The 25,775-nt window shown below is 46.0% G+C and overlaps 1 protein-coding gene across 1 annotated transcript; it reads left to right on the top strand.

Annotated features, from left to right (window-relative positions):
• Window positions 1–37: 37 nt before the first annotated feature.
• Window positions 38–25,159, top strand: LOC121271619 (cathepsin D-like). Its single transcript, XM_041177659.1, has 9 exons — window positions 38–197; window positions 10,006–10,156; window positions 10,726–10,849; window positions 12,747–12,865; window positions 15,039–15,238; window positions 15,717–15,839; window positions 17,313–17,457; window positions 19,114–19,212; window positions 22,510–25,159. Exons 1-9 carry the CDS (start codon window positions 136–138, stop codon window positions 22,669–22,671), a joined length of 1,185 nt encoding a protein of 394 aa, XP_041033593.1. The 5' UTR covers window positions 38–135; the 3' UTR covers window positions 22,672–25,159.
• Window positions 25,160–25,775: the final 616 nt, after the last annotated feature.

The raw sequence follows: 25,775 nt of genomic DNA, 5'->3' as shown, positions 1-25,775 counted from the left end.
TAGGTTTGAATCTAGAAGCTTCCCTTTTGCCAATGCAGTCTGCCCTCCTCCAGAGACACATACGTACATAAGGGAAGTGGCTGGGCCTGGTTGTTGCATTTTGCACTACTGGAGTGGATTAAAGTGCATCCAGTCATGGAGTGGGCACAAGTGCTTTTGTTTTGCATGTTGTTGGTATCTTCTGATGCCCTCATCAGGTGAGCAGAGACCGAGAGAGAGAGACATCATTCTGTTGCCTGTGCAAAAGTTATTCGCAGACCTAGCCTACAGTAACTGTACTGAGTAGGAAGTGGCAGTGCTGTGATTGGATGATTATTTAACTAGAAACAGCGTGCAGGGTTATGGGGAAAAGGCAGGAGATTGGCACTAAGTTAAAATTCAGAGAGCTGGTTCAGACACGATGGGCTAAATGGCCTCCTTCTACACTGTAACAATTCTGTGATTCTCTGCTGTTTTCTCACTGTAATGCTCAGAGTTTGAAGGGGTGGGAGTGATGGAATGGCGGAGGGTTGGTTGGGTGGGTGAGGAGAGTCACAAACTGGACAGTCACACTTGACCATCTCTTGGGCCATGAGAACGGATCTCTTTCCGGCCTTTAAGTGTGTCTTGTTGCGAAACCAGATAAAGCTGACTGACAATGACCGAAAGTTAGTGCTGGAGCCAATTTCAGCTGGCTGAGGATTTGAAGGTCAGCCTGTAAGGAGATCCATGGCAACATGTAAAGTGGTCAATGGCTATCGACTAGTTCTGGCACCTGGTGTCTATTTAAACTCCTGATAAAATCCAGGAGCAAACAGGCTCGCAATTGTTTTACTGGTGTCCCTGTACCAGCTATGTTAATGCAGGCTGCAGTTTGCAGCTTTAATGACTGACAATCTTGATTCCTTAGTCTGGAAGATATTGGGTTAATGAGTTACAGACTGGAATCTAATCGAGGGGCTCGGGGTGGTTTATATATAGAATAACAGATGCCTGGGAGTGAGTTACAGACTGGAGTCTAATCGAGGGATTCGGGGGAGGTTTATGTATAGAATAACAGATACCCGGGAGTGAGTTACAGACTGGAATCTAATCGAGGGGTTCGGGGGGTTTATATATAGAATAACAGATAACCGGGAGTGAGTTACAGACTGGAATCTAATCGAGGGGTTCGGGGAGTTTATTTGTAGAATAACAGATATCCGGGAAGGAGTTACAGACTGGAATCTAATCGAGGGGTTCGGGGGGTTTATATATAGAATAACAGATACCCGGGAGTGAGTTACAGACTGGAATCTAATCGAGGGATTCGGGGGGTGAGGGGATCATGTATAGAATAACAGATACCCGGGAGTGAGTTACAGACTGGAATCTAATCGAGGGGTTCGGGGAGTTTATTTGTAGAATAACAGATATCCGGGAATGAGTTACAGACTGGAATCTAATCGAGGGGTTCGGGGGGTTTATATATAGAATAACAGATACCCAGGAGTGAGTTACAGACTGGAATCTAATCGAGGGATTCGGGGGGTGAGGGGATCATGTATAGAATAACAGATACCCGGGAGTGAGTTACAGACTGGAATCTAATCGAGGGATTCGTGGGGGGGGGGTTTATGTATAGAATAACTGATACCCGGGAGTGAGTTACAGACTGGAATCTAATCGAGGGGTTCGGGGTGGTTTATATACAGAATAACAGATACCCAGGAGTGAGTTACAGACTGGAATCTAATCGAGGGGTTTGTGGGGGGTTATATATAGAACAACAGATACCTGGGTGTGAGTTACAGGCTGGAATTTAATCGAGGGGTTTTGGGGAGGGGGTTTATATATATAGATTAACAGATGCCCGGGAGTGAGTTACAGACTGGAATCTAATCATGGGGTTCGGGGTGGTTTATATATAGATTAACAGATGCTCGGGAGTGAGTTACACACTGGAATCTAATCGAGGGGTTCGGGGTGGTTTATATATAGAATAACAGATACCCGGGAGTGAGTTACAGGCTGGAATCCAATCAAGGGGTTTGGGTGGTTTATATTTAGAATAACAGATACCCGGGAGTGAGTTACAGACTGGAATCTAATCGAGGGGTTCGGGGTGGTTTGTAAATAGAATAACAGATACCCGGGAGTGAGTTACAGACTGGAATTTAATTGAGGGGTTCGGGGTGGTTTATACATATAATAACAGATATCTGGGGAAGAGTTACAGGCTGGAATCTAAATGAGGGGTTCGGTGGGGTTTATATATTTACATGCTAATAGATACCTGGGAGTGAGTTGCAGGCTGGAATCTAATCGAGGTGTTTGGGCGGGAGGGGGTTTATATCTGGGATAACAGATAGCCGGAATTGAGTTACAGACTGGAATCTAGTCGAGGGGTTCAAGGGTTTATACGTAGAATAACAGATACCTGGGAGTGTGTTACAGACTGAGACTGCACCTCGAAAACTGTGTGCAGTTTTGGTCTCCTTATTTAAGGAAGGATGTAAATGCATTGGGGTGGGGAGGTTCAGAGGAGGTTTACTAGATCGATACCTGGAATGAATGGATTATCTTATGAGGAAAGGTTGGACAGACTGGGCTTGTTTCCACTGGGGTTTAGAAGAGTGAGGGGTGATTTGATTGAAGTATACAAGATCCTGAATCGTCTTGACAAGGTGGATGCCGAAAGGATGTTTCCTCCTGTGGGTGAGTCCGGAATAGGGGGCACTGTTTTAAAATTAGGGGTTGCCCTTTTAGGACAGAGATGCGGAGAATTTTTTTCTCTCAGAGGGTTGTGCGACTTTGGAAGTCTCTGCCTCAGAAGGTGGTGGAGACGGGGTCATTGAATATTTTTAAAGCAGAGGTAGATAGATTCTTATTAAGCAGGGGAATCAATAGCTATTGGGGTTAGATGGGAATGTGGAAATCAGAACACAAGAAGATCAGCCATGACCTTATTGAATGGTGGAGCAGGCTCGAGGGGCCGAATGGTCTACTCCTGTTCCTGTTTCTTATGTTCTAATGGAATCTAATTGAGGGGTTTGGGGTGTATTACATATAGAAGAACAGATATCGTGAGGGAGTTACAGGCTAGGATCAACTCAAGGGCTTTGTGGGGAGTGTTTTATATATGGAATAACAGATGCCTGGGAGTGAGTTGCTGACTGGAATCTAATCAAAGGGTTTGGGGGGGTTTATATATGGAATGACAGATAGTGGGAGTGCGCTTCAGGCTGGAATCTAATCAAGGGGCTCAGCGGTGTTTATATATAGAATAACAGATACCCAGGAATAAGTTACAGGCTGGAATCTAATCAAGGGGCTCAGGGGTGTTTATATATAGAATAACAGATACCTGGGGGGTGAGTTACAGGCTGGAATCTAATCAAGGGGATCGGGGGGGTGGTTTACATATGGAATAACAGATACCCAGGAATAAGTTACAGGCTGGAATCTATTTGAGGGTTTCAGGGGGGTTTATATATATATTAGCAGATACTCGGGAGTGAGTTGCAGGCTGGATTCTAATTGAGCTGCTCAGGGTGGTTTATATACAGAATAACAGATACTCGGGAGTGAGTTGCAGGCTGGGATTTAATTGAGGGGCTCAGGGTGGTTTATATACAGAATAACATACTCGGGAATAAGTTACAGGCTGGAATCTAATCAAGGGGCTCAGGGGTGTTTATATATAGAATAACAGATACCTGGGGGGTGAGTTACAGGCTGGAATCTAATCAAGGGGCTCAGGGGTGTTTATATATAGAATAACAGATACCTGGGGGGTGAGTTACAGGCTGGAATCTAATCAAGGGGATCGGGGGGGTGGTTTACATATGGAATAACAGATACCCAGGAATAAGTTACAGGCTGGAATCTATTTGAGGGTTTCAGGGGGGTTTATATATATATTAGCAGATACTCGGGAGTGAGTTGCAGGCTGGATTCTAATTGAGCTGCTCAGGGTGGTTTATATACAGAATAACAGATACTCGGGAGTGAGTTGCAGGCTGGAATTTAATCGAGGGGTTCATGGGATTTATATATAGATATATATATATATTAACAGTTATCTGGGAACGAGTTACAGACTGGGATATAACGGGGTGGAGTTGCGTGCTGCGGTGGATCGCAGGTGACTGACACAGGAGTGTTCATTTAAAACAACATTCTGTGTAAACATTATTGTGCATTGTTAACGCCAAGGTGATATCTTTAACAAATCATTGTCCTTTTTATAATTGTTCCATTAATTGAACCTGCTGGTTGACATTGAGACTATCCTTGGAGGCACGATGGGCTGAGTGATCTTCTTCCATGTTCAGTGGGTTTACCGGATTCTGGTTGCTATGTACCAATGATAGTACTTTAGGGTAGCTCACCCCAATTCTCCTCCTCATGTTCAAATTCCTCCATGGCTTTACCCCTCCTGATCTCTTGACACCTCTTCTGACCCTACTACTCTCCGGGACCTGTCCCTCTGACTGTAGCCTCTTGTACGACCTCATTCCTCACTATTGTTGGCTGCTCCTTCAGCTGTCGGGGCTCTGAGCACTGGAAGTTCCTCCCTAAATTCCCTGCTCCTTAACCCACTTTGTTGATCACCTATCCGAATATCTGTCTCAGCATCCATTTTTTTTGTCTGGTTGCTCCCTGTGAAACACCTTGTAATTTTTTTTTTGATGCTAAAGTAAGTTATGAGAGATTTTGTTAGGGTGAAGAAGGAGAAACTGTTCCCACTGGCTGGAGGGCTGATAACCGGAGGAGACACATTTAAGATAATTAGCAGAAAATCCACAGGGTAGATGAGAAATACTTTTCCATGCAACGAGTTGTGATCTGGAATGTGCTGCCTAAAAGGGCGTTGGTAGCAGATTCAATAGGAACTTTCAAAAGGGGATTTGACGTGTTGTGGAAAAGGAAAAATTTGGGCAAGTCGAGAGTTTGGTGAAAGGGCCAACACAGACAGAGCGGGCCGAATAGCTTCCTTTTGTGCTGCATCATTTGATGGAAGATGGGTTTGAAAGCAAGAGGGGAATCCCCGGGGATGATTTAACTTCCATGGGAATCCCTGGAGAGGTTCGTGTTTAATGCCGGCGTAACTGCCTTGTAAATTTGTGACCCTCACTGTGGTCAGGCCTGCTCAAGTCTGATGTAAACCGGATGGTTTTTTTTTTGCATCAACAAGAAGAGATAATCAGCTAACATGAGTCATTCTGCAGTTTAACAGCCATAATTGCAATGTGCGAATTTTCATCTTTTGAATACGGAGGATTGTGAGATAGTCTTGACGGAGGCATCACAAGAATAAGATGGAGTACGTACAGAGTACGGAGGAGAGATGATGGTGGAGTGGCAGTGCAATAATATCACTAGACTAGTAATCTAGAGGCCCAGGCTGATTCCTCTGGGAACATAGGCTCAAATCCCAGCTAGTGGAATTTAAATTCAATTAATAAATCTGGAACAAAAAGCTTGTCTTTGTAATGGGACTAACACTGATTGTTGTAAAAACCCACCTCGTTCACTAACATGAGCTACAGCCCAAAAAGAACAGTAAAACTTGGAAACGAAGGGTACCAGTAAACCTTGTCCGAGCTGCCCTTGTATACCTGAAAACGGAACTCCGGTATTACTGATTTTTATTGGGATTTGAAAATTTTGAACTGGTTTTTCCTTCTGAGAGCAAGGTCCTTAAACTAAATAGTTGGGGTGAGGGTTCATGTAAGGGAAGGTTTGGTAAATTGAAGGAAAAGAACAAGCCAAGAGAGCAAGTTAGCATTAAGGGTAATGGTAATCAGAGTTTATACACCTAAGAGTGCACCAGCAGAAAAAGACAAGAGTTTTGAAAAACAGTAAAAAGACAGGACTAAAGACTCTGTATCTGGGGGCAGTATTTGCGGGGGTTGGCATGCGGGGGTGGTGACTTTGGGCGTGCGTTCCAACATCACTGCGCGTCATTTAGATTTCCAGTTCGCCCGCCGAACTGTCAAAGGTCTATTAAGGCATAATTAAAATAGTTAAATGAGCTGCCTGTCTAACCTTAAGATTGGCGGGGGGGCAGGCAAAGAGCCTAGGCGGCCTTCGCATTTTTCATGGAACCTCACCCACGGGCAGAATAAGGTTTCATGAAGTTTTTAAATAAATTAAATAAAGTTTTTCATTGACGTTCCTTGACATGTCCCAGCTCAATGTGACACTGTCACATGAGGGGACATGTCTTAAAATATTTTCTTTCCTTTATTTGGCTTTTAAAAGGTTTAACTAATCTCCCTGAGGCACAGGCCCCAACTCAGGGAATTCCCTCCCACCTGCACAGGGAGCGCTCAGCGCTTCCGGGTGTGTGACACGCTGGGCGAGCCTTAATTGGCCCGCCCATGTAAAATGGCGGCGCGGACCTGATCGGGGGGGTGGGGGCGCCGATCGGGTTCGTGCCTGCTCCCGCCCACCCTCGCACAACCCCCTGGCGGGGTGGAAAGTTCTGCCCTGAATGTGTGTAGCATTTGTAACAAAATGGTTGAATGTCAGTTCAAATAGAAATAAATATGTATGACCTGATAGCTATTACGGCTGCAAGATGACCAAAGCTGGGACCTGAGTATTCAAAGGTGCTTGACCTTTCAGAAGGACAAGAAGCTCGGAAAAGCTGGTGGGGTAGCTCTGTTAATTAAAGATGACATTAGGACAATAGAGTGAGATTACCTTAGTTCTAAAGATCAAGATGTAGAATCAGTTTGCATAGAAATAAGTAATAGCAAAGGTAAGAAGTCACTTGTGGGATTAGTTTATAGGCCCCCTAACAGTAACTACACAAAGGAGCATACAGGAAGAAATAATGGTGGCTTGTGAAAAAGTTACGACGATAATCATGGGTGATTTTAATCCAGATATAGATTGGACGAATCAGATTGGCAAAGGTAGCATTGAAGATAATTTCATAGAATGTTTTTGGGGCCACTTCTTAAGAGCAGCATGTTCTAGAGCCAACCCGAGACCAGGCTATTCTGGATCTGGTAATGTCCAATGAAACAGGGTTAATAAATTATCTTATCGTAAAAGAGCCTCTAGGTAGTAGTGCTGAAGACATGATTGAATTTCTCATTCAGTTTGAGGGAGAGAAAACTGGTGTTTTAAATTTAAATGAAGGCAATTACAGGGGCATGAAGACAGAGCTGGCTAAAGTGAACTGGGAAATTAGGTTGAGGGGTGAGTCAGTAGCGATGCATGGCGGACATTTAATGAGATATTTCATAACACTCAGCAAAGATTCATTCAAGTGAGAAAGAGAGACTCCAGGAGAAGGGTGGACCATCTGTGGCTAACTAAGGCAGGTAACGATAGTATCAAATTGAAAGAAAAGGCATAAAATTCTGCGAATATTGGTAAGTTAGAAGATTGGGCAGAACTTGAAAACCTACAAAGACTGACTAAAAAAATAAGGATGGAGAAATTAGAGTATGAGAGAAAGCTAGCCAGAAATATAAAAACAAATAGAAGAGTTTCTATGAGTATTTAAGATGGAAAAGAGTTACTAAATTGAGCATTGGCCTTCTGGAGAGTGAGTTTGGGGAATTAATAATGGGAAATAGGGAAAGGGCAGAAGCACTGAACAAATATTTTGTGTCTGTCTTCACTGTTGAAGACACAAATATCATTCCAGAAACACTTTATGAACCATGAGGTGCCTGAAAGGGTGGTTGAGTCAGAAACTCTTGTAACATTTAAGAAGTGATTCGATATTCACTTGCATTGTCATAGCCTCCAGGGCTATGGACCAAGCACTGAAAGTGGGATTAGTGTAGTCAGATCTTTGTTGACCAGCTAGACATGGTGGGCCGAATGGCCTCCTTCTGTGCTGTAAACACAGTCTATGAGGGGTAGTAACTTAAAACAATTACAATCACCAGGGAAACGGTACTGAGAAAACTATTAGCACTAAAAGCTGACAAGTTCCCAAACCCTGATGGACTTCATTCTAGAGCCTTAAAAGAAGTGGCTGCAGAGATAGTAGATGCATTGGTTATAATTTTCCAAAACCTAGATTCTGGAAAGATCCAATCCAATTGGAAAATAATGAACCTAACTCCTATTCAAGGAAGGAAGGAGACAGAAAGCTAAAAACCACAGGCCAGTTGGCTTAACTTCTGACATAGGGAAAATGATAGAATCTAGTATTAAGGACGATATAGTAGGGCACATGGAAAATCGTAATGCAATCAGCCAGAGTCAAAATGGTATTGTGAAAGGGAAATAATTTATTGGGGTTCTTTGAGGAAGTAACAATGTGGATAAAACTGAACCTATAGATGTGGTGCTGCAATAGGAAGTGGTTGAGGCAAATGGCATTAGTAAATGGGGAGAGGATGGTATAGTGGTATTGTCACTGGGCTAGTAATCCAGAGACCCAGCGTAATGTTCTGGGGGCCTGGGTTCAAATCCCACCTCAGCAGATAGTGGAATTTGAAATTAATTAAAAAAAAATCTGGAATTAGACCATTTTGATTGCTGTAAAAAAACTCATCTGGTTCATTAATTTAGGGAAGGAAATCTGCTTTCCTTACCCGGTCCTGGCCTACATGCGCAATGTGGTTGACTCTTAAATACGCTCTCAACTAGGGATGGGTAATAAATGCTGGCCTGGCCAGTAATGCCCACATCCCATGAATGAATCAAAAAAAATGCATTTAAGGGGAAGTTTGAGAAACGGTATCACTGAAATATGTACCACCAATTAGCAAGACCATAAAAAATAGCAAGCCAAGCTTTATTCTTAGAGGGATAGAATTGGAAAGTTGTACTAAATCTGTACTGGAACTTGGTTAGACCACGTTTGGAGCACTGTTTGCTATATTGTGAAAAGGATATAGAAGCACATGAACGATACCAGAAGCGCGTTGTTTTACAAGTCAGGAAAGGAGTGACAGGCCAGGTCCCTTCCCTCTTGGGAAAAGGAAGGCTTGGGGGGGGTGGTGGCCTTTAAAATTCTGAAAAATTTTGATCGAGTCAATACAGAGAGAACGCTTCCCCTTTGTGGGGAGGAGCAAAGCTAGAGACCATCTAGCTATAAGATAGTCACCAAGAAATCCAATAGGAAATTCAGGAGAAACTTCTTTAGCCAGAGGGTGGGTGAGAATGTGGAACTTGCTACCACAGGGAGTGGTTGAAGTGAATAGTATAGATGCATTTAAGGGGGAGCAATGTGAAGGAATCTGTTTAACGAACTATGTCCATAATGAAGGGTAAAAGGGCCATTTTCCTATAAAAAAGAGTTTAAATAATTTAAAAAAGAAACAATGCCTAACTACACATTCTGGCATGTACAGGCTAGTGTCTTTTACAACAATGAGGGAATCGCTAACAAGAAAGACACACACCCAGAAACTGCACACCAGCAGATTTCTTTTGCACATTGCCAAGAAAAACAACAAAATGTAGGGTTTGATAATAAAAACTACAAGTCTGTAAATACTCATCCAGTCAGGTAGCACTTGTGGAGAGAAACAGTGTTAACGTTTCAGGTTGAGATGATCTTTTGATCACGTTTCTGACTTCCTTCAATTCTGATGAAAATTCATGTTGACCTGAATTGTTAGTTCGGTTAATAGGGGAGGGGTTTATCAGTTTCAGCACCGAGATTGATAAATCTTTGTTGGGTAAGTATGTTGAGGGATATGAAGTTGAAGTGTGGATCACCGCGATCTAATTGAATGGGCAGAATTGGCTCAAGGGGCTGAATGGCCTCCTGTTATGCCAATGGTGAAGCCTTCAGGGTACCAGCAGGAAAGGGGGACAGAATAAGTCGGGGGTCGTGCTTGATCACTGTGCGTAGGGTGAAGGTGGGATCTGGGTTCAGCTGTAGTGCCCTCACAGTCCAATAGCTGACCAATGGTTGCTTCTGACTCTTGGTTTTGAAGGGACCCAGCTCTCGCACTCCAACAAAAGTCTGTGTCAAGTGGGGGGGGGGGGGGTGGCTGCAGGGAGGAAGATTATTACGCAAGAGAAAATTAAATATGTATTTGTTTCAATGTTTAACAGAATCCCATTAACGAAGTTCAGCTCCATCCGGAGGTCGTTGACCGAGGCTGCAGATTCCATCGAGGAGCTCTTTGCGGCTGGTCCCCACAGAAGTGAGAAGTACATGGGAAACGATGCCGAGACTCCCGAAATACTCACCAACTACTTGGACGTAAGTATGAGTGACAACCAAATGCTCGAAGGCGCTCTCCTTGCTCGTTGTCTCTCCTCTTCACTTGCTTGTGCACGATCTGCTTTTGTTTTCCTGTTACCTCGGTTCTGCTCAGACATTCCTCTGCTCAGGTTCAAGGACAGATTGCCTAAGTTGTGACCTTAAGCTGGCAGTCGAGTCGAAGATGTGTGGTTGGTTGTAGGGCCCCCGGCTGATTAGGGCCTGCCTGAGGTGGTGCCCCTGACAATGCAGCACCGAATTTTTGGCCTATCCGATGTGCCAGGGAGCAGGGGTTCCCGATTGCTGTCGAACCAAGTCCACGTGGGGAAGCACACACGTGCTTGGAAGCTGGATGAAGGACAGGATGGGGGTTGGTTATGGCGCAACTCTTGGTCCAATAGCTCATGGGGCTTGCCAATGGGCAATAGCCACCTGGGTGAAGTGTGTGGAGAGCTCAGTGTCTGGAACGCGACAAGGTGTAAGATGAGGCTCAGTCTCTTTCACGTGCTGTCTCTCGAATGGAAGCCTGTTTTGTGCAGCTACAGCTGATGAATGCTCCTGTCTTTCAGGCCCAGTACTATGGCAGAATTGGCATTGGCACACCACCACAGCACTTCACCGTGGTCTTCGACACTGGATCTTCAAATCTCTGGGTCCCCTCGTCCCACTGCTCCTATTTGGACATCGCTTGCTGTGAGTGACAAGCAAACAGGACCAGAAGCTTTCAATTCCCTTATTAAAAGTTTTCATTGCTAACATGTGGGCGTCGCTGGCAAGGAAGGCATTTACTGTCCATTCCTAGAAGCCCTTGAGATTGTGGTGGTGAGCCACCTTCTTCAATCTCTGCCGTGCATGTGGTGAAACTGCACACAGTGCTAATGGGGAGGGAGTTCCAGAAATTTGCTAAGAGTGCTTTACAGTATAGAGGGAGATTTACTTGTTCTCTAACCTCATGCTGTAACAGTCCTGGGAGTGTTTGATGGGGACAGTGTAGAGGGAGCTTTACTCTGTATCTAACCCCGTGCTGTACCTGCCCTGGGAGTGTTTGATGGGGACAGTGTAGAGGGAGCTTTATTCTGTATCTAACCCCGTGCTTTACCTGTCCTGGGAGTGTTTGATGGGGACAGTGTAGAGAGAGCTTTACTCTGTATCTAACCCCATGCTGTACCTGTCCTGGGAGTGTTTGATGGGGACAGTGTAGAGGGAGCTTTACTTTGTATCGAACCCCGTGCTGTACCTGTCCTGGGAGTGTTTGATGGGGACAGTGTAGAGGGAGATTTACTCTGTATCTAACCCCGTGCTGTACCTGTCCTGGGAGTGTTTGATGGAGACAGTGTAGAGGGAGATTTACTCTGTATCTAACCCCGTGCTGTACTTGCCCTGGGAGTGTTTGATGGGGACAGTGTAGAGGGAGTTTTACTCTGTAACTAACCCCGTGCTGTACCTGTCCTGGGAGTGTTTGATGGGGACAGTGTAGAGGGAGATTTACTCTGTATCTAACCCCGTGCTGTATCTGTCCTGGGAGTGTTTGATGGGGACAGTGTAGAGGGAGCTTTACTCTGTATCTAACCCCGTGCTGTACCTGTCCTGGGAGTGTTTGATGGGGACAGTGTAGAGGGAGCTTTACTCTGTATCTAACCCCGTGCTGTACCTGTCCTGGGAGTGTTTGATGGGGGTGGTGTAGAGGGAGTTTTACTCTGTATCTAACCCCGTGCTGTACCTGTCCTGGGAGTGTTTGATGGGGACAGTGTAGAGGGAGCTTTACTCTGTATCTAACCCCGTGCTGTACCTGTCCTGGGAGTGTTTGATGGGGACAGTGTAGAGGGAGCTTTACTCTGTATCTAACCCCGTGCTGTACCTGCCCTGGGAGTGTTTGATGGGGACAGTGTAGAGGGAGCTTTACTCTGTATCTAACCCCGTGCTGTACCTGTCCTGGGAGTGTTTGATGGGGGAAGTGTAGAGGGAGCTTTTACTCTGTATCTAACCCCGTGCTGTACCTGTCCTGGGAGTGTTTGATGGGGACAATGTAGAGGGAGTTTTACTCTGTATCTAACCCTGTGTTGGACTTGTCCTGGGAGTGTTTGATAGTGACGGTGTAGAGGGAGCTTTTGTCTGTATCTAACCCTGTGCTGTACCTGTCCTGGGAGTGTTTGATGGGGGTGGTGTAGAGGGAGATTTACTCTGTATCTAACCCCGTGCTGTACCTGTCCTGGGAGTGTTTGATGGGGACAGTGTAGAGGGAGATTTACTCTGTATCTAACCCCGTGCTGTACCTGTCCTGGGAGTGTTTGATGGGGACAGTGTAGAGGGAGCTTTACTCTGTATCTAACCCTGTGCTGTACCTGTCCTGGGAGTGTTTGATGGGGACAGTGTAGAGGGAGTTTTACTCTGTATCTAACCCTGTGCTGTACCTGTCCTGGGAGTGTTTGATGGGGGTGGTGTAGAGGGAGATTTACTCTGTATCTAACCCTGTGCTGTACCTGTCCTGGGAGTGTTTGATGGGATAATAAGGAAAGTTACCTTGATTTTCTTAATTCTGAACTCGGGTATTGAGCTTTGCTTAGTTTGACTTCTGTTTCTGCTTATTCAGGGTTTCACAACAAGTATAGATCAGATGAGTCGAGCACATATGTTAAAAATGGAACGGCGTTCTCTATTCAATATGGATCTGGGAGCCTTTCGGGATTCCTCAGTCAGGACACTGTAACAGTAAGTGAGGAGAACATTCTTGGGTGGACAAACCAATCCCAGCCTCGCCTGATGGGTTGGCGTCACCTTTGTGTATAATAATCCACTGTGAAGAGAGTGTGAGGTGGTTTAAATTTCACACGCTGTGGGTACATCCCTATGGCAGTGATCGAGTCTGGAACCCAACACTGAATTGGGTGTTTAGTGACGAGTAAGTAGGACGAAAAGAGTCCTTTGCTTTTAGTTTGACCATTCAGAATACAAACACACCCATCTTCCCGTAGCATGTTTCCTTAATTGCGAGCAGCCATTAACCCCCCCACTTGTGTCAAGAAATCCCTTCTCAGTCTGTCCTTAAATTCTCCTCACGTCCCTGAGCCTCTGATCTTGACGAAAGAATAATATTAATTGGCCTTGAACACAGAATACAGACACTGGGGCCACAGATATTGAGAACACCTTGACTAAAGCTTTCTATCCCCTTGTCTTTCCCAGCAATTCACCTTCTCACTCTGGCCCCTTTAAAGGAAGAAAGGTTTACATTTCTGAGGTGCCTTTCACTACCTCAAGACACGTCGAAGCTTTTTGTCCTGCACCATTCAGGACAAGAATACCAATATAAGGGGAAAACAACAATTTATACTATATGAGAAGAGAGTGCTGATTGGTAGAGGAGTTTCGATGGAGAATGCATCGCTGATGGTGACTGACAGTTAACTGCCAAGCATTGTTTGAAATTTAAACCAGGAATCTTGACCCTGATTGTTCAAGGCATTGCCCTGAGGAATGAATCAGCAGATGGCTGTCACTTATTTTTGTTTAGCTGTTTATGCCTATTTCATTTGAAGTGTAATCACTGTTGCAATTTAGGGAATGTAGCAGACAATTTGCAGACAGCAAACTCCCACAAACAATGTGATACGTGATGTTGGTTGAGAAATAGACATAGGATCCCAGGAAAAACTCCCTGTCTTTGAATAGTGGTGTGAGGTCCTCAGAGGGAGCTTTATCTGTATCTAACCCCATGCTGTACCTGTCCTGGGAGTGTTTGATGGGGACAGTGTAGAGGGAGCTTTACTCTGTATCTAACCCTGTGCTGTACCTGTCCTGGGAGTGTTTGATGGGGACAGTGTAGAGGGAGCTTTACTCTGTATCTAACCCCGTGCTGTACCTGTCCTGGGAGTGTTTGATGGGGACAGTGTAGAGGGAGATTTACTCTGTATCTAACCCCGTGCTGTACCTGTCCTGGGGGTATTTGATGGGGACAGTGTAGAGGGAGCTTTACTCTGTATCTAACCCCTTGCTGTACCTGTCCTGGGAGTGTTTGATGGGGACAGTGTAGAGGGTGCCTTACTCTGTATCTAACCCCGTGCTGTACCTGTCCTGAGAGTGTTTGATGGGGACAGTGTAGAGGGAGCTTTACTCTGTATCTAACCCCGTGCTGTACCTGTCCTGGGAGTGTTTGATGGGGACAGTGTAGAGACAGCTTTACTCTGTATCTAACCCCGTGCTGTACCTGTCCTGGGAGTGTTTGATGGGGACACTGTAGAGGGAGCTTTACTCTGTATCTAACCCCGTGCTGTACCTGTCCTGGGAGTGTTTGATGGGGACAGTGTAGAGGGAGATTTACTCTGTATCTAACCCCGTGCTGTACCTGTCCTGGGAGTGTTTGATGGGGACAGTGTAGAGGGAGCTTTACTCTATATCTAACCCCGTGCTGTATCTGTCCTGGGAGTGTTTGGTGCCAATGCCACTGAGTTGCTGAAATATAAGGAAATGTTGAGAAACACACCATCAACATCACTTGCTATAAGAACAAAGGTCACCAAAAAAAATGTATGATAACTGATGGATCAGTTCCCTGAATTGGATAGTGTATCTAGCATCTGACTCAGTCGTGATGAGCAAGTGTGAATTAACCTGTCCTGTTGAGAATCTTACACGGTTTCGTCTTGAGACCTTGACTGTCTTCAGTGATGTGGGTGTATTTTCTTATCTGTAGTGAGTAGAAAAATTCACCAGCGCCCTGTGACCCCAGATTGCTATCCAGCAGCTCCTGCTGGAAAGTGTTTGAACATCGGGTGAGAGCAAGTGTCGGCCAAATGGCCTGTTTTTCCTTCTCCTTGTTATGATCTTGCGAGCCTCGTTTGGGCCAAGCGGAGCTGTGATTGTCGTGTACATTTTCATTTTATAGATTGGTGACACAGCGATTCCAAAGCAGGTTTTTGGGCAGGCGGTTAAACAGCCTGGGATTGTCTTCGTTGCTGCAAAGTTTGATGGGATCCTTGGCATGGCCTACCCTAAGATCGCTGTCGATGGTGTTCTGCCTGTCTTTGATAACATGATGAAACAAAAACTGTTGGAGAAAGATGTCTTCTCCTTCTACCTGAACCGGTGAGTTTGTGTATAGCTATTTCTCTCAGTCTCTGTACTCTTCTGCCTTGCCCCTTCCTTCCTTCTCACTCTTCCTCCCTATTTCTTTCCTCGTTGGCTCTTTCTCTCCCTCTTACCTCTCTCAGTCTCTCTCTCACTCTTCTCGTTCTTTCTTTTCTCTCTCTTCTCTCTGTTTCTTCCCCTTCTCTTCAGTCCCTCTTTCTCTCTTTCTTCAGTCTATCTTTCTCCAACTCTCTCTCTCTTCTCACTCTCTCTTTCCCCCTCTTTTGTCTCTTCTCCTTCTTTTATCTTCTATCTCTCTTTCTCTCTCTCTCTCTATCTTCTCAAATGACTGTTACGTCTGAGTTCTGGACTGTCTGTAGTCTGTTGCTTGATCTAGAAAAACATTTAGTTATGTCTGTCCATGTCTTATCAAAGTGTTTGCTCTAAGAATTATTTCTAAGGAGCTTTTCTTTGCCGTTCTTTGTTTTTGAATCAGGGATGTGAGCACTCAGCCTGGCGGGGAGCTGCTGCTAGGAGGTGTGGACCCCAAATATTACACTGGAAACTTTCATTATTTGAACGTCACTCGCCAGGCCTATTGGCAGATAAAGGCAGAGCAGTAAGTCCAGGCCACTTTCCACTTTTCTCTTGCTTCTCTTTGATTATGTTTCCTCAGTGAGCGGTTTTTCCTTCAATGTCTCCTGCCGGGTTGCAGTTCCACAGGAGCTGTCACATCTTCTGCCGCCCGAATGGACACTCATCCTTGGCGCTTGAACTTAGTAGTGTGGGTCTGGCTGTTTGACCGCAGAAGCTTCACACTGGACCCAATGCTGACTGCCTGTGGCATCTTGCCCTTTCCAGAAGGGGTTCGCTGGACACCCACTGGCTCGTTTTTTGATGCAAGCGAGGGAATTCTCCCCCCCAACCCCCCCAACCACTTAACAACGGAATAAAGACTGAGAGAATGATGTTCCTGTGGCAGAGCTGGGAATCTGAATCTGTCATACACAAGGAGTGCCATCTTAGAATCATAGAATGACAGAACACAGAAGGAGACCATTGAACCCATTGGCCCTGCGCTGACCCCACCTTTTGAAAGAGCTGTCTAATTCACCCCACTCTCCTTTTCCCCAGAGCCCTGCAAAGGTTTTCTGTTCAATTCCCTTTTGAAAGTTACCACTGAATCTGCTTCCACTGCCCTTCCAGGCAGCACATTCAAGATCACAACAACTCACTGAGTATTTTCTTCACAGAACTGTTTCCCCATCCCCATCTTTTACCAAGCACTTCAAATCCATGTCCTCTTTTCATCTGCTTCTGCCAATAGAGATGGTTTCCCCTCGTTGACTCTTGTCAAAACTCCTCATAATTTTGAACACGTTTATCAAATCTCCCTTAACCTTCTCTGCTGTAAGAAGAACAACCCCAGCTTCTCCAGCCTCTCTGCATAACTGAAGTCCCTCGTCCCTGGTACTGTTATCGTAAATCTCCATTGCTCTCTCTTGGTGAAAGTGCAGGGCTGATCTCTGGTGATGTAGGATCACTTTGTATTGAGAATGTAACCATCTTAAAATGACACCTTTTAACCCCCTTTACTAACCCTGCGATCTTTGATCGGCTGCTGCTGACTGGCTCCCTACAGGGGGAAAGAAGTGGGTGCCATAATTGGTGGGGGTCACTGCCCCTTTTATACATCTGTGGGATTTTGGATGGGGTGGGGCGGGGGGGTGGTGGTGTGTGTGTGTGCGGGTAGGACAGGAAGACCAGAGGCTGAATTCCTGTCCCACGCGCTAGTCTCCAGAAACATCGTGGCCCCATGTGTCTGTGCTCTTGCCTTTGATACACTGACTACCTGCCGGAAACTGTGGGACCGCATTCCAGTGAGAGTCAATGCTTTTGGGATTGGCACCGGTGGGTTTACTTTGTGAGAGACCACTCCCACGCCACCCATAGGGTTCAAGAATCACCTTTTGGAAACCAGTGCTTTACACCAGAGTTTGAATGATGTAATGAAAGTATTTGATGTCACTGACCCTGTTGTCTCCCTCTGTCTCTCTCCCTCTCTCTCTCTCTCTCTCTCTTTCTGCTGTAGGGTGACTGTAGGAAATAAACTGACCCTGTGTAAAGGTGGTTGCCAGGCGATTGTGGACACAGGAACATCACTTATTACCGGACCAGCGGAGGAGATTAAAGCTCTTCAGAAAGCTATCGGCGCGGTGCCCATCATTCGGGGAGAGGTACAGAAGTCTTGATGAATTTTCTCTCTCTCATGATAACAACATCTTGCATTTATTGTTGCACCTTTAACATGGTAAAATGTCCCAAGGCTTCACAGGAGTGAAGCTGCTGAAGCAGTGTAGCTCAGTACAGCAGTGTATGGGGCATTTAACTGTGCTAGTAAGGCAGAGGCCTGGGCTGATAATCCACGGAGCAGGAGTTCAAATCCCACTATGGATTTTTGAGAGTTTGAATTCAATTGGAAAAGGATCTGGAAATAAAGAGCTGGGATTGGTAATGGTGACTGTGAAACAGCTGGATTGTCGTAAAAACCCAATTGGTTCACTGATGTCCTTTAGGGAAGGAAATAGGAACATAGCACTTAGGAACAGGAGTAGGCCATTTGGCCCTTCGAGCTTACTGTGCCAATAAGATCATGACTGACCTGGTTATGGTCTCAGCTCTACTTTCCTGTGTGCCCCCCGAGAGCCCTTGTCACTCAAGAATCTATCTAACTCGGAGCCTTGAATAGATTAAAAGACCCAGCCTCCTCTACTTTTTGGGGAAGAGACTTCTACAGATCAACAACTCTCTGAGAGAAAAAAATTCTGCTAATTTCTGTCTTAAAAGGTTGACCTCTTAATCCTAAACTACATCCCTTAGTTTTAATCTCCCTCACAAGAGGAAATTGGATAGATATCCAATCAAGTCCCCTCAAAATATTGTGCGTTTTAATAAGATCATCTCTCATTCTTCTAAACTCCAATGGGTACAGGCCCAACCTGTTTAACCTTTCTTCATAAAATAAGCCCTTCATGAGTAGAGTGAACCTATGGACAGCTCCCAAAGCAATTATATCCTTTTTCAAATAAGGAGACCAGAACTGTGCACAGAACTTCAGATGTGGAGTAAATCTGCTGTCCTTACCCAGTCTGGACCTGTATGTGACTCCAGTCCCAAACCAACATCACTGTTAACTGTCCTCTGATGTAGTCTAGGAAGTTACTCAGTTGTATCAAATTTGTAAGGGGGTTAACGAAGGAGGTTAACCGTCTTCTTGGGGGGGTGGGGAATAGATATACAGTTATTGCTGGCACTGCCAATGACACCCACATGCCACAAGAAAGAGGAGATATCTCTCGCTTTTTGATAGCGGTCTTGCCTGAGTCGGTTGGTCAGAGGTTCAAGTCCCCACTCTAAAGGTTTGAGCACATGACCTAGGCTGACAATCCCAGTCAAGTACTGGTGGAGTGCTGCGCTGTCGGAGGTGCTGTCTTTTGGATGAGATGTTAAACTGACTCTTTCAGGTGGACCTAAAAGATCTCCTATTCAGGCCGCCATTCAAAGAAGAGGGGAGTTCTCCCCAGTGCCCTGGCTAATATTTATCCCTCAGTTAACACCTAAATACATTAAATGGCCCTTTATTTCTTTGCCGTTTGTGGGATCTTGCTGTGTGCAAATTGGCTACCGCACTTCCAACATCACAACAGCGACTGCAGTTCAAACGTATTTCATCGGCTGTAAGGCACTTTGGAATGTCCGCCGGTCATGAACGGCGCTATAGAAATGCAAGTCCTTTTTAAAAAAATCTTTTAAGCTGCTACTGATTTCGCTGTAACTGATTTGAACTTGGTGCATTGATGAGCTGACCGGTTTTCATTGTCCCCTCTCCACAGTACATGATCGACTGCGATAAGATTCCAACTCTTCCCATCGTCAGCTTCAATCTCGGAGGCAAAGAGTTCTCGCTAACCGGGGAGCAGTATGTGATGAAGGTGAAGTAGTGACCTGGGACATTGCTGACTTGATTTTAATTTTTTTTTTTTGTGAATTGTGCTGATTAAGGCAAGCTCTGGAAATGGCAGTTGTTCCGTTTTTGGCAACAGGCAGTCCCAGATCAGTTTATCAAGAAAGAATGATGATCCAGCAAGTTACTCCTTGGCGTTCGGACCTTGTCGCCGTGTGATAGCCAGTTTTTGCAGAGCAAGGCCCTACAAAGCAGCGACAGAATATATAACTGCTTGGCGGTGTTGGCTGCAAGGGGAATGTTGCCCAGGACACTGGGAGAAGCCCCTCACCCGTCTTTCAACAGTGTCACAGCATCTTATACCTTGAACAGGCGGGCGAGGCTTCAGTTTAATGTCTCCTCCAAAAGATTGCACCACGGACAGTGCTGCACTCCTTCAATACTGCTCTGGGCTGGTGGGCCTGGATTATGTGCTCAAGTTTCGAAGCCTGTTCTAACTCCGAGGCAAGAGTGCCTTCCACTGAACCACAGTGACACTGCAGTGAGAGAACCGTGAGAGAAACTGAAGAAACACTTGGAGCATTTGACTCTACTTTGCCCGTACTTTTTTAATTTTCCATTTCCCGACACAGGCTGTCCTGTGACAATGGGGACAGGCCCCCTCAGAGCTGAGCTTTGACCGCCCACTTCACCTCAACAGGACCTTGTCAACCAACAGAGACGGAGGCCGGGATTTTGTGGGCCTGTTGTGGGTGGGGCCCACCGCTGGAGATTTGGTGGCCCAGCCAGAAGTCCACTGACTTTCGGCAGGAACCGGACGATCCCAGTGCGGGTAGGGCCGGAAAATCCCACCCCAAAGACATCCCACTCCCATCCGTATGGGCCCAGTTTGAAGCCAGGTTCAAATGTGAAATGCCAGAGTCCAACCCGCGCTGCGCCCCCCTGAGAATATTTAGTGTGTGTTTTTTTTCTATTCATTCATGGGATGTGGGTGTCGCTGGCTGGGCCAGCATTTATTGCCCAGTCCTAATTGTCCCTTGAGAAGGTGGTGGTGAAGCTGCCTTCTTGAACCGCTGCAGTCCATGTGGTGTAGGTACACCCACAGTGTTGTTAGGGAGGGAGTTCCAGGATTTTGACCCAGCGTTAGTGAAGGAACAGCGATATATTTCCAAGTCAGGATGGTGAGTGACTTGGAGAGGAACTTCCAGGTGGTGGTGTTCCTATGTGTCTGCTGCCCTTGTTCTTCTAGGTGGTAGGGGTCATGGGTTTGGAAGGTGCTGTCTAAGGAGCCTTGGTGAGTTGCTGCAGTGCATCTTGTAGATGGTACACACTGCTGCTACTGTGTATTGGTGGTGGAGGGAGTGAATTTTTGTGGATGTGGTGCCAATCAAGTCGGCTGCTTTGTCCTGGATGGTGTCAAACGTCTTGAGTGTTGTTGGAGCTACGCTCATCCAGGCAAGCGGAGAGTATTCGATCACACTCCTGACTTGTGCCTTGTAGATGGTGGACAGGCTTTGGGGAGTCAGGAGGTGAGTTACTCAATGCAGGATTCCTAGCCTCTGACCTGCTCTTGTAGCTACAGTATTTATATGACTAGTCCAATTCAGTTTCTGGTCAATGGTAACCCCCAGGATGTTGATAGTGGGGGATTCAGTGATGGTAATGCCATTGACTATCAAGGGGCGATGGTTAGATTCTCCCTTATTGGAGGTGATCATTGCCTGGTTCTTGTGTGGTGTGAATGTTACTTGCCACTTGTCAGTCCAAGCCTGGATATTGTCCAGGTCTTGCTGCATTTGGACATGGACTGCTTCAGTATCTGAGGAGTCATGAATGGTTGTAAATTCTCAAATATGGAAATTTCTATTCTATCCAAACCCCTTTATAATTTTTAAAACTTCGATCAGGTCATCCTGATCTCTGTGAGCTGACGAGGATGGAGAGGGAGTACAGAGCGAGATAAGAATGTCAGTAGTCAGTACAGAGAGCGAGCGAGTGTTGGTTGTTAGTACAGAGAGTGTCAGTCAGTCAGTACAGAGAGGGAGTGAATGTCCCTCAGTCGGTCAGTACAGAGAGGGATTGAGTGTCACTCAGTCAGTACAGAGAGGGAGTGTCACTCAGTCGGTCAGTACAGGGAGGTAGTGTCACTCAGTCAGTTGGTACAGAGAGGGAGTGTCACTCAGTCGGTCAGTACAGGGATGTAGTGTCACTCAGTCGGTCAGTACAGGGAGTGAATGTCCCTCAGTCAGTCGGTACAGAGAGGGAGTGTCACTCAGTCGGTCAGTACAGGGATGTAGTGTCACTCAGTCGGTCAGTACAGGGAGTGAATGTCCCTCAGTCAGTCAGTACAGAGAGGGAGTGTCACTCAGTCGGTCAGTACAGGGAGGTAGTGTCACTCAGTCGGTCAGTACAGGGAGGTAGTATCACTCAGTCGGTCAGTACAGGGATGTAGTGTCACCCAGTCGGTCAGTACAGGGATGTAGTGTCACTCAGTCGGTCAGTACAGAGAGGGAGTGTCACTCAGTCAGTCGGTACAGAGAGGGAGTGTCACTCAGTCAGTCGGTACAGAGAGGGAGTGTTGCTCAGTCGGTCAGTACAGGGAGGGAGTGTCACTCAGTCAGTCAGTACAGGGAGGGAGTGTCACTCAGTCGGTCAGTACAGAGAGGGAGTGTCACTCAGTCGGTCAGTACAGAGAGGGAATGTTGCTCAGTCGGTCAGTACAGAGAGGGAGTGTCACTCAGTCGGTCAGTACAGGGAGTGAATGTCCCTCAGTCGGTCAGTACAGAGAGGGAATGTTGCTCAGTCGGTCAGTACAGAGAGGGAGTGTCACTCAGTCGGTCAGTACAGAGAGGTAATGTCACTCAGTTGGTCAGTACAGGGAGGTAGTGTCACTCAGTCGGTCAGTACAGGGAGGTAATGTCACTCAGTCGGTCAGTACAGGGAGGTAGTGTCACTCAGTCGGTCAGTACAGGGAGGGAGTGTCACTCAGTCGGTCAGTACAGGGAGGGAGTGTCACTCAGTCGGTCAGTACAGGGAGGTAGTGTCACTCAGTCGGTCAGTACAGGGAGGTAGTGTCACTCAGTCGGTCAGTACAGGGAGGTAGTGTCACTCAGTCGGTCAGTACAGAGAGGGAGTGTCACGCAGTCGGTCAGTACAGAGAGTGAATGTTGCTCAGTCGGTCAGTACAGAATGTTATCTGGGCTGAGGTTTTGGATTTGCTAGTAGTTACTATTTGTCCCTCAGTGTGGATGCAAGGTGAGATTGATCCGTGGTTAATCCCTCTTTTTTTTCCTAACTTTTTTCCGTTTTATCTTTTTTCCCTCAGATCACCAAGTTTGGCCACACCGTGTGCATCAGTGGATTCATGGGCATGGACATTCCACCCCCAGCTGGACCACTCTGGATTTTGGGTGACGTGTTCATTGGCCGCTATTATACCATCTTCGACCGCGCCAACAACCGAGTGGGCTTTGCTGATGCTGTGTAGCACTTTCTCCAAAAAAAAAGGGGCACTCCCCCCAGGTCCAAGACCATGTCCTTTCTCCTCTGCTCCTTTTCATAAACTTGCATGGGTCTGATTTAGAAAGCTATAGAGGGAAATAATGAAGCTCAGTTCTCACAGACGTCTATCTTAACTAAACATAACCTCGCCACACTTCCATAACCTTTAGCTTGTTGAACGTACACAGCCTTGGTATATTTGCATGATTACCCTCTCCAGTAAAGCAAAATCTAACTTTGTTTGCTGGGAATGCTAGGTCATTCCAAGCAGTAACATTATTTCTGTGTGGAAATTGCTCTGGGAAAATCGGCTACTTGTGGACCTAAAACCCCATCTGATCCTGATGTCCATTCTTTTGGAATTGCAAACTACTCCCTGTGACCTGTAGCCTTTTTTCAGGGACCCAGGGAGCTACAACGTCTTCCAGGACCCAGCCCGGTCTGTTGGTGAAAACCTGGGCCTCTGTTTTTGACCTTTTTTTTTCATTGATGCCGCCTGAAAGTGACCTTTGTCCCCAAGAAAGCCTGCGCCCTGGTCACACTTGCTCATTTGCCCTTCTCACTTCGTCACCTCTGGCGAGTTTTACCGGGAAATTTCTCACTGCCGTGGATACTTTTCTCCCAACTGTCCAACATTCTCCACTCCCCAGCCCCTCACCTCGCTGCCCCTTAGTCGGGAGGAGTGGTCATCTTATTCCGACACTTTTCTGTTCTGTCGTATGAGGCCGGAAAGTGCTTGCCCTGAGCACTAGGCCCTGCAGTATTAAAGGGGTGCCCTTGTAGATCGGGTTCCCACCAGCATTTGAAAAAGCAAAGAGCTATTGTCTCTTTAACTCCAGATCGGAGCAAATGCTGTTTAATGGATGACAGTTAATAGTTAAATAGATGCGAGTTAAATCCTTTCCAGACACTGCCGTGTACACTGTTCCACATACCACGATGGACCCATCTCTTGTCCATTCAGTCTCGTGGCTTCCAAGGCTAGGACCTCAACGGATTTAATTTTTAGATCGGCTGTTCGGTAGTATGGCTGAAAAGAGAGACTTTGTTGCTGAAACTTTTCATCTCGCACTCAGTGGGACAAATGCAAGAATGCTCATTTCAAACAGTCGAAACACTTTATGCTGCAGGAGGAAAGGGTGCTGATTGGTTGGCATTTGTCCTGATGAGTGCAAGGTGAAAAGCTTCAGCAATTCAGCAACCTTCACTTCCTAGATCCTTCTATTGAGTGGCTCAGGTAATGAATATTTGCTCCCATGCTCTCACTTTGTCTCTCCCTCCCTTGTCAGCTAGAGGGACCATTTTCGGCCTCCCAAACCTCTGGCCTTGTGGGGACTCTTAGTCATCCGTGCTTCCTTATTTCTTGACAGAAGGTGACGAAGGAAGAGTAGAGGTGTCCTCACCCGCACAAGGCAACCAAATGTTAGCCTGCAAATTGTGCCTCCCGTTGCTTACCCGAGGTTGGTGGGGACCAGGGCAGCTACTCTGGACAAACACTCCAAACTCAAAGAGGCATATTGCTGGGTCTAAAAGACTTGTCCTAATCCCCCTTCCCTGTCAGCGAGCAACAGATTGAGGATGGAAACAGGAGCAATTCTATCTTAATAAAATGATGTTTAGAATATCCAGAGCATCGAATTTTACCCAAACCTATTCCCTTCCTGTAATATTAGGACGCATCTGCATCCCAGTCAGTCATTGCTGAGTTCTTCCTCTGGTTACTAGCAGTTTATCAATTTGCTCTTGGGAGTTGTGGTTTACAACGGAGCTGCCTCAGGTTTGTGAACTAATGAGGTATCTCGTGGAAGGGCAGAGGGAAGAAGGCAGAATTAAGATCGTTGGACCTGTCATGGGGCCAAACCGAAATGTAGCAATACTCCATTTGTGCCACTAGAGGTCAGTTATAAGCAGCTCCATAGAAACTTAGGGCCTGATTTTTAACCCGTTGAAAACCCACCCTGTTGCAGAGTTAAAATTGGGCCCTAGAGTCCACAGCACAGAAACAGACCATTAAGCCCAGCTGATCCACAATGGGGTTTGTGCTCCTTAAGAGTCTCCTCCCACCCGACTTCATCTAACCCCAACAGCAGACCCTTCCATTCCTTTCTTCCTCGTAATTATCTAGTTTTCCCTTAAATGCCTCCACTCTATTGACCTCAAGTATTCCTTGTGGTAGTGAGTTCCACATTCTGGGTAAAGACGTTTTTCCTGAATTCCCTACTGGATCTATGAGTGACTCTCTTATATTTATGGTCCCTAGTTTTGATCTTACCTACAAGTGGAAAAAAACTTCTCTATGTTCAACTCTGTATCAAACCCTTTCATAACCTTGACAACCTCTATTCGTTTCCTAAATAACGTAACAGCCAGAGATCAGAGAGCCTCTTTATTAGGGAGGTTCTGACTGAATTAACACTTTCTGTTTTTGGCCTGTACTTTAAAAATAAATAAAATAATTGGTGTTTGGACTGTGAGTCTCTGGAATGCTTGGAGATTTGTTTCTGCACATTGTGTGTGTTGTAAATATGAAGATGGTATGTGGAAGGCATGGGATTGGCAAGTAGTTTAGGTCCGTGTTTTTTTTCCCCAGAGAGGATTGAGCCTGTGGGATGTTCCCCTGGATGGTGTGGCGGGTGTGGGAGCTCTGTCTTCGAGGGGGAGTTGGACCATTTCTGATTGGGGTAGAGACTGTACCGTATCAGGGAACTGAGATGGTTGAGAGGTAGTGACGTGGTAATGTCACGGGACTAGTAATTCAGCTTAAATGCTCTGGGGACATGGGTTCAAATCCTACCATGGGGGATGGTGGAATTTAGATTCAATTAATAAATCTGGAATGGAAAGCTAGTCTATTGTTGTAAAAACCCATCTGGTTCACTAACGCCCTTTGGGGAAGGAAATCTGCTGTCCTTACCTGGTTTGGCCACACCCACAGCAATGTGTTTGACTCATAACAACCCTCAGAAATGGTCCAGCAAGCTACTCAGTTCAAGGGCAATTAGACACAAGCAACAAATGCTGGCTTTGCTAGTAATGCCTGTATCCCATGACAGAATAAACAAAAGGTGATATGTGCTATTTTTAGGACTC

The sequence above is a fragment of the Carcharodon carcharias genome, chromosome 31 (assembly GCF_017639515.1).
Source record: "Carcharodon carcharias isolate sCarCar2 chromosome 31, sCarCar2.pri, whole genome shotgun sequence".
NCBI lineage: Eukaryota > Metazoa > Chordata > Chondrichthyes > Lamniformes > Lamnidae > Carcharodon > Carcharodon carcharias.
This window is presented reverse-complemented; position numbering and strand designations above follow the sequence as displayed.

Excerpts from the sequence above, each read along its gene's own strand:
- LOC121271619 (XM_041177659.1), top strand. The coding sequence starts at position 136 with ATGGAGTGGGCACAAGTGCTTTTGTTTTGCATGTTGTTGGTATCTTCT. Across the intron at positions 198-10,005 it reads TCTTCTGATGCCCTCATCAG|AATCCCATTAACGAAGTTCA; the intron begins GTGAGCAGAGAC and ends AATGTTTAACAG. Across the intron at positions 15,239-15,716 it reads TTCTCCTTCTACCTGAACCG|GGATGTGAGCACTCAGCCTG; the intron begins GTGAGTTTGTGT and ends TTTTTGAATCAG.